Genomic DNA, 8,421 nt, shown 5'->3' with positions numbered 1-8,421 from the left:
TGCTAGGCAAGAATTGCTGTCACCCGTATCTGTGTATGCACATTGAACTCCTCGTATCCCACTAACTCCTTAGGTCGTATGCCTTGCTTTGATACCAGCGTTACAACATCCCAATGTTATGATTTCTTCCACAAACATAGAGGGCTTTCCTGCTAATTGCCTCCCAGTAATCCCCTATCTTGTGATTCTTGTTTCCTTTTTCATCACCATGGAGATCTCTCTCTCAAAACCCCCCCTAGCCCAATGCTTGCAAAGTGGCCTTCTACCTTGGTGCCATGTGTCCCACAAGGGACCTTACCTTTTTGGCCCTCGCCTCATAGTATGCAAGCACCATCAAGCCCTCTAGTTTCCCGCCTAACCATAATCACACCACACAGTTCCGAAATTATGGTTGACGTAACACCTGCCCCCCTTCTTTTCATAATTAACCTACCTCCACTCCCTAATCATCTTGCTCGCGTTAATCCCCCCTTCTCCCTGCTCTCTCCCTCTAGTCCCTCCCTCCTCCTCCTCGCCTCTCTTCCTTCCCCCTGCCTTCGACTCACTTCCCCCTTTCTCCCCTTTGGTTACTCTTTTACAATGTCTAAGAGGGGTGCATATTATATTTGAAATTCAAGAAGGATTCAACCCATAATCTTGTATTTCACAAATGTGAGCTCTACCACAAAGCTATAGAGTAGTGTAACATCTTTGAAGATAATTATAATATTATAAGTTGTCCCTCCTCCCCCTCCAACTTTAGCACGTCGGTTCCTCTTTAATTCCCCCTACCCTCCATTATCCTTTAATTGAAACTCCTCCCTTAGTTTAATCATGGCCTTGCCCTCTTCCTTTTCACCCCACTTCTCTTCCCCCACAGCTAATTAATAGGAATTTTCGAAGCCATGAAGCTCCACCAAGGACTCACCCAACCTTCTCAGTTGGGACTTGAAGTACTTACATTTAGGCTCAAGTCAACAATCCCATATTCTTTTTGGACTTGCCATAATGTGGTGCATCTAACCAAGGTATCTTCCTTATCTTCCACTAAGGTATGGTATGGTAAAAGACTCAGCGTATCTTGCTTGGTGAATGTCCTTGGTGTAGATACTAAGGAAGCTATATCCACATGCATCTTGCTTTTCTGCATGTCCTTGGTGCATCTAAGCAAGGCATCTTTCACATCTTCCACTCATGTATGGTATGGTAAAAGACTCAGCGTATCTTGCTTTTGTGCATGTCCTTGGTGTAGATACTAAATGACTCAAGTGTATCTTTCTTTTGTGCATGTCCTTGGTGTAGATACTAAAGAAGTTAGATCCACATGGCACCCCATGCTAAGTTATTTCTTATACTTCCAACTTATCTAGTGTTAAACGTTATAATCCTAGGTCTTCATCTCTCAAGACATGACGTTTCAAGAAGATCAACCGATTGAAAACCTTCCAAATGTTGGAGGATCAAGGTCCTATAATGACCATGTGCTTCTTCCAAGCGGGTTGTTTTTTGACTAGCCCTCAATGGTGCATGAAGGTTAGCTAGTAGGGCACCATGAAGAAGATCCCAAAAATCCCGATTTCACTTGATGACCTCTCAATATTCTCAATGATCCACCTGAGCTTTGCACCCACTCGTGCACTTTGATGACATGACTTTCCTTTGTTCTACAGGTAGCATGAAAACCCAAAGAGGTGTAACTCATGTGAGCAAGCACATATTAAAATGCCCCTATATTTAAAATTTCGTAAAAAGCGTATGCCCATTGTTCGCTAAGGGTGTAAACGCCCACCCCTTCTTTGCCATGGGTGGGTATGCCCAACCAAGCATATGGCCATGAATGGCCACCTGCTTGCAAAGAATTGAACCAAATTCGGGTGCTTAGCAGTTTAGATGTGCTGCTCGCCGAAACTGTCCATGGGTGCAATTGGATGAAAGAAGAACGGGAGTTTGAGGACGTGATTGGTGGATGAGAGAGCGTAGCAAGGGTGAGTGCCAAGCTGTCGGACTGTCAATTCCACCCGCTCGTTTGCCACGCCGACCCGGGAGGGCTCCATGGTGGCATGCCATGTTAAAGGCTCCAAGTGGGCATGCCATGTCATCATAGGCTCCACGTTGGCATGCCATGTCATCCATCACTAGGGAGCCAGCTGCGAAACTATATAGTTTGATGGAGGAGGGACGAACCGGTTACTGCATAGCTATGGAGTTGCACAGCTATGGAGGAGAGTGGACTGTGAAGTACTGGGCAGCTATGGAGTTCCCAGCAAACACCGGCTTCCTCCCCTTCCCATCTCACCTCCCACCCAGCTTTCGAAGAAATCGCAGCACAAAACATTCCCGGCCACACACCGCGATCGTCTTCTCCTCTTCTGGGAAGAAAACCCAGCTCTTGGAACAATTCCACGGGTATTTAATGGACTCCTGCTCTCAAATTTGGCACGCTCACCGACCGCAGATTTTCTCTTTCTTGTGAATTCAGTAAGTTTTGATTACCCTGTTGCCATCTTTACGTTCTTAGCCATTGCGCAGGAGCGAGAAGGCGCATCTCGCTTACCTCCAAACATCGTCATCAGGAGGACGTAACAAAATTGCATTTAACGTCTCGGAGGATTTGAAAGTAATGTGCGAAGAGGGACAGCTAACGGAGGCAGTCGATTATTTTGAGCTTGTGCACCAAGGAGGCCTCCGGGCAGTTTACGACAATTATGAATTTCTTTTGCAAGAGTGTGCTAAGCGCGAAGCCCTCGAGGAGGGAAAGAAGGTCCATACCCTTCTTACAAATAGCGAAGTAAAGCTAGATATCTTCCTTTTAAACAACATCCTCAGCATGTACGCAAAGTGTGGAAGTATTGTTGAGGCGCGGCAACTGTTTGACGCAATGCGTAGAAGAGATGTTGTCTCATGGACTGTGATGATTAATGCATACGGCCAAAATGGTAATCTGGAAGAGGCTCTGAGACTATTTAACCGAATGGTCGAAAGAAAACTCAAACCTAACAAGATCACTTTTATTTGTTTGCTCAGAGCATGTAATTGCCCTGCAAAACTCAAAGAGGGCAAGGACATCCATGAACATATTACCAGAAGAAAACTAGATACAAACATTTTTGTCGGAATCGCCCTCGTCGACATGTATGTAAACTGTGGGAGCATAAAAAGCGCACGAAAGGTATTTAACAAGATCCCGAGCAGACGAAACGATGCTTTATGGAATCTCATGATCGCCAGTTATGTTGAAAACGGGCAACCTGAGGAGGCTATAAAAGTCTTTCAGCAGATGCAGCGAGAGAAAGTAGAGCCAAATGATGTTACCTTTGGCAATGTCTTGAAGGCATGCAGTAGCGTTGCAGCCCTAGAACAGGGCAAGCAATGCCATGCCTGCATTCGCGAAAGTAAATTTAACTTGGATGTCTCTGTGGTCAGTAGCCTTGTTGAGATGTACATTAGCTGTGGGAGCCTCCCGGATGCACGTCATGTATTTGACCAAATACCTATACGAGCATCAGTAATGTGGACATCCATGATTACCGCTTATGCCCAATGTGGCAACACTGAGGAGGCTTCAAAGCTTTCTTATCAGATGCAACAGGAAGGTGTAGAGCCATTCGAGGCACATTCTGAGCCTTTCTAAATACCCGCCTTGCAGCCTCGGGATAGCAAGTATATTTACGCCAAAAGTATGTGAATTAAACCCTGTTTTCAGATTCCATTTTGGGATTTTCTTCAATTGAAGGAAAGGCAGGCTTGCCCTCAAAGACAACACATTGTATAGATACAAACACTAGGCAATGCCTATTTACAGGGTTGCATCGGGCAAACAGTTTGGCTTTCGATGCGTTTGGAGAAGTGGGTTTAGCATTCCTGCATGAGAGTGATAAATGCAAACGATGAAGTTACTTCAGCAGTATTAGGCCTTTCCTTCGTGACTTTTTGATGACGCCGTTGTCCTAGAATACTGCATACAATGTTTTGAGTACCCTTTTTGTTCCAGACATTCAAGGTGAACATTGTGTGCTTCTTTCTGAAGATGCTCATCTTATTTATGTTTCTTTCCCATGTCATCTGCCCTTCCTCATTCTTTTCCATTACCCATTTTCTCTCATCTGAAACCCATGTTTGCATACTGTGTACATCTAATTTTCTTCTTTGTTTTCATGGTTTCATGCAACTTGTGAAACTCACACTGACCTGATCTCAGCTGCTCTCCTGTTTTTTCTTTTGCTAAAAAGAGAACAGGCCTTCATAGTAACTACAATTTGTCATAAGAAGAAGTGATATTTGCTTATAGACTTGTAGCTATACGCAAATTTCAACCTAGGCTTTAGAGGTTGCTTACTGTCCGCGTTAACAATTCTATCCTCACCCCCCCTTCCGCCCCTCTCTCTCTCTCTCTCTCTCTCTCTATATATATATATATATATATCATGCCTTAATAGAATGCCAAATAGAATTGTCAGTAATTAGAGACTTCTAAGTTTATTGGGCATTCTAGCAAAATTTTCCTGCATAAGAAAAATTCTATGACAAAAAGTTTGAATGAACAATTTTAGAGCCCATCACAAAGACAATCTTATAGTCTCTCAAGGGTAAATGATGAGACATTGCTCAGGTGGATTTCCAAAGCCTTCTTTGGACAAGGTATAATAGAGATTATCCAGCATTTGGTAGCAGCAGTACCTTATGGAGCAGAAGATGAAGTTAATTGACAATCACCCAATCTGTGCCGAGTTTTTTGCAAAATGAATATTACATGCTTCATGCGAAGATGCAATGGGCATGCTTCTAGGCTACTCCTATGCATCAGCAGCGGAGCCCTGTCAATCAGGGTAGGAAACAGGCTACTAGGTATCACTACACTAGAATTTTGACTCCAACTCATGAAGGCCGACCAATAGCCCAATAGAGGCACCCATAAGGGCTACCTTAACCAACTTTACAGGCTCTGGCTGCTCAGCTTGGTGAATCAATTAATCAACTAGGAAGGGGCTTAGTTAACACCTACGGGGTTAAAAGAGAAAAGGGCCATGATCAGGATAGGTAAGCCTAAGTTCGTCATCACAAACTCCTATGACAATGCCGCCTTCATCATGGCGATTGTGCTCCACATGACTGCCTGTAAGTATGAGATCATCCATGTCAAGAATGATCAAGTTGACCATACCTCGCTCCCAACAGAGATAGAAGTTGGGATCAGTAATTCATCTCCAGAAACCCTTCCGTAAGGCATCTATCTTATGGTTCCAAGCCCTGGGAGCCTGCTTGAGACCGCAAAGCCTTCTTGAACCTGTAAACCCGACCTTTGGATTTAGGAACCTCAAAGCTTGGAGGCTGCTCCACGTACACCTCCTCCTGCAAGTCACCATTTAGGAATGTTGATTTGACATCCATCTGGTACACACGCCAGTGCTGATGAGAAGCAAGGGGAAACTGTCCAGATTATGGCCATCCTTGCAGTCGGTGTAAGTGTCCTCATACTTGATACCTGGCCGCTGTGCATAGCCCTTAGCCACAAATCTGGTCTGGTGCTTGTCAACGGACCCATCTGACGCGTACTTGGTTTTGGAAACCCACCTGACACAAATTACTGACTGTCATAACAGCCATGGAACTAGCTCCCAAGTCCCATTCTTCTCAATGGCCGTTGTGCATAGCTCTTAGCCACTAGTTTGGCCTTGTGCTCGTCAATTGACCCATCTGACGTGTACTTGGTCTTGAAAACCCACTTGACACCAATCAGCCACTGTTGCAATGGCCGGGGAACCAGCTCCAAAGTCCCTTTCTTCTCAATTGCTTTTATCTTCACTTGCAAGGCTATCCTCCAAGTCTCCTGCCAGAGAATTTCCTTTATGGAGGTAGGCTCCTTGTCCCGAATACGTAGTTTACCTGTAGATGTTCCTCGACTAGGTCTTTGTCATGAACTCAATGCGTCTTTCACGTCCTATCTCCATGGTCCAATCGGAAGGATACTCTGTCACCCTGAAATCACGAAGTGTATCCACCAACCACTTCGGAACTCAGCGATCAATCTGAGCCGCCTCCTGCTGCAGTGGCTCATCACCAACCTCTGAAGCATTCTCTGCTACTTAGCTGAGGTTGTGTGGTAGGAACAAGGACTCGAGACAGGTCCTCAAAGTCATCTGGCTCTGCAAGAAGCGGTTGGATCCTCTGCCTTGGGAATTGGAACATACTCTTCAAAAAATGACACTGCAAACTCTCGTCACTAGGTCATAAAACTTCTAACCTTTTGAAAGAGTGTTATATCCCACAAAAACAAGATTTTGGGACTTTGAGTCACGCTTCCCCCTCTGCTTCTTTGAGATATGTACGTTATGCATCACATCCAAAGACACTGAAGTAGGATGCATCCGGTTTCTTACCAAATCAAGCCTCAAATGGAGTTACCTTACGAACAACGGTCATCGGAGAATGGTTGAGCGTATGGACAGCCATCGCCATAGCCTCTCCCCAAAGTAAATGGGGAAGGTCGCAATGCTCCATCGTGCTTGCCTTCTCCACCACAAGCCGGCTCTTCCACTCTACTACATTTTTGGAAGGAGTCCTTGATTGGCAAGCTCCCGCTTGATGCCCTTCTCTGCACAAAATCTTTCACGACCTTTGTCAGCCCTAGGAGTCTTCATTGACACTTCAGATTCCTTTTCAACCAGAGCACACCAATCTCTGAACCAAGCAAAGGCTACGTCCTTATGGGACAGAAAATACACCCATTTAAATGGCTGTTATCATCTACCAGCAGCATGAAATAAAGGGCTCCACCCAGGTTAGGGCTCTGCATAGGTCCACAAAGATTAGTGTGAACCAACTCCAGGGGTTGTGAAGCCCACTTTGAAGCATGCTTTGGAATGATCTCCCTATGCTGTTCGCCACGAATGCAAGAACTGCATTGTCCTTGCTTGCTGCCCACACCTGACAAGCCATCCACCATGTGGTTCGGGAAGGACTGCGGCATCTCATCCACATTCAAGTGACCATAGCAGAAATGCCATAACTGTAAGAGGAGAGATGGAGAGTTTGTAGATCCTGTTGTCTACCGTGCCTTTCCAAAAAACCTGGCCGGTGGCTTTTTCCCCAATAACCGCAGAATCCTCAAACTCCCTGTTTGCCAGTCTTCCAAACCTCATGCAGTGACGACAAATGGAAACCAAGAGACAAAACATACAGAACACGTGAGGGGAATCCCTCCCCCCTTTGCCATAGGGATGACCTCCAACATGTCCTCATCTTGAATTGGAATAGTGGATTTGTCACCAATGAAGATCAGACCTGATTGCCATCGATGTCCTGGACTGCTTGCAGGAATGAGCCATGCGCTTGGAAGCACCACTTTCGAGAATCCACTCCCAAGAGTCTCCAGCAGTGAGAGGAGCTGCCTCCATGCTTGAAGAAGAGGAAGCGCTAGTATCCATGTGCAGCTGCAGCTGAAGAACCTGTACCCTTCTCGGTGCTCCACTGATTACACTTCCTCTAGTAGTGACCCTTCTGGCCACTTGCAGTTCCGCTCAGCCTTCAGGGCATCACAGTCCTTGTTAGACTTTTCTCTGAAGACTTGACTGAGAAGACTTTCACTTACCCTTGTTGTGATTTCCGTTGTTCCGCCCTTTTGGCAACGGGGCGGCCAAGGCCTCCGAACCTCCACCCTATGAAGGGTTCTAGAACTGCTCCTGGTCCAGGACCATCTGCACAAGCTCCTCGCATGTGAGGGAGTTGAGTCTTGCAGGGGTAATCAAAGAAAAGTAGAATGATGAGTACTGAGAGGAAAGATGGGTGATGGCCATATCCTTGGACGATATCTCCGTCTTGGCTTGAAGGACATCCTGTTAAAGAGCTTGTAGCTTGTTGATGTGCTCCGGATGGTTGAAGGTTCTGCAGGATTCAGCACACGTATCTGCCCTTCCAAGGAGACAGATTTCATGGGTGATACCTTTTGTAAGAGAGGCCAAGTGCTCCCAAATTCCTTATCGGAGTGTCACTGCCCCACCTGTGAGCCCCCAAATGAGGACAAGGGGTTGGGGCATTGTAGGTAGGGAGCATACCTGGATAGAATGATGCTCAGGGTTTACAGCAGGTATGTTGGACTGGCAAGTCTTGGAACAGCAGCTGGAACTGTCGGGGATCACCTGACAGTTTTTGGCTAGAGCAGGTCATCCAAACAGCAGGTTTGAGCCACTGCCAGGGCCTATCTATAGCGTGGGCAACTAGGCGTCTGTATCCTGAACCAAATAAACCAAAACAGGTTCAAGTTCCAGCCGGATGTACAGACTGGTCAAGTCGGGTTGGTACAGACTGTCCAGTCGGCTGTTTTTGGGAAGACTCCAGGTCCCTGCATTACCTATAAATAGGCGCCATTTTGCATCACCTCTACTCAGCAAACTGAAGCCTCTGAAGGCCCCGTAACTTGTGTAGAGTGTGGCAAATTCTCTGTTC

The 8,421-nt window shown here is 46.0% G+C and overlaps 1 protein-coding gene across 1 annotated transcript; it reads left to right on the top strand.

The window, feature by feature from the left end:
* The first annotated feature begins 2,186 nt into the window (after positions 1–2,186).
* On the top strand, positions 2,187–3,962 carry LOC147896934 (pentatricopeptide repeat-containing protein At1g11290, chloroplastic-like). Its single transcript, XM_087381850.1, has 2 exons — positions 2,187–2,385; positions 2,509–3,962. Exons 1-2 carry the CDS (start codon positions 2,231–2,233, stop codon positions 3,608–3,610), a joined length of 1,257 nt encoding a protein of 418 aa, XP_087237976.1. The 5' UTR covers positions 2,187–2,230; the 3' UTR covers positions 3,611–3,962.
* Positions 3,963–8,421: the final 4,459 nt, after the last annotated feature.

Source organism: Dipteris shenzhenensis, chromosome 11 (assembly GCF_047967505.1).
Source record: "Dipteris shenzhenensis isolate YYH24624 ecotype China chromosome 11, Dip_SZ_1.0, whole genome shotgun sequence".
Taxonomy (NCBI): domain Eukaryota; kingdom Viridiplantae; phylum Streptophyta; class Polypodiopsida; order Gleicheniales; family Dipteridaceae; genus Dipteris; species Dipteris shenzhenensis.
Note: the sequence above shows the minus strand (reverse complement) of the source record. Positions and strands in the feature narration are given on the sequence as shown.

What these genes read in the sequence shown, in the direction of transcription:
- LOC147896934 (XM_087381850.1), top strand. Translation starts at nt 2,231, where the DNA reads ATGGAGTTCCCAGCAAACACCGGCTTCCTCCCCTTCCCATCTCACCTC. An exon ending in CTCTTGGAACAATTCCACGG is followed by an intron (nt 2,386 to 2,508) that starts GTATTTAATGGA and finishes GCCATTGCGCAG; the next exon opens with GAGCGAGAAGGCGCATCTCG.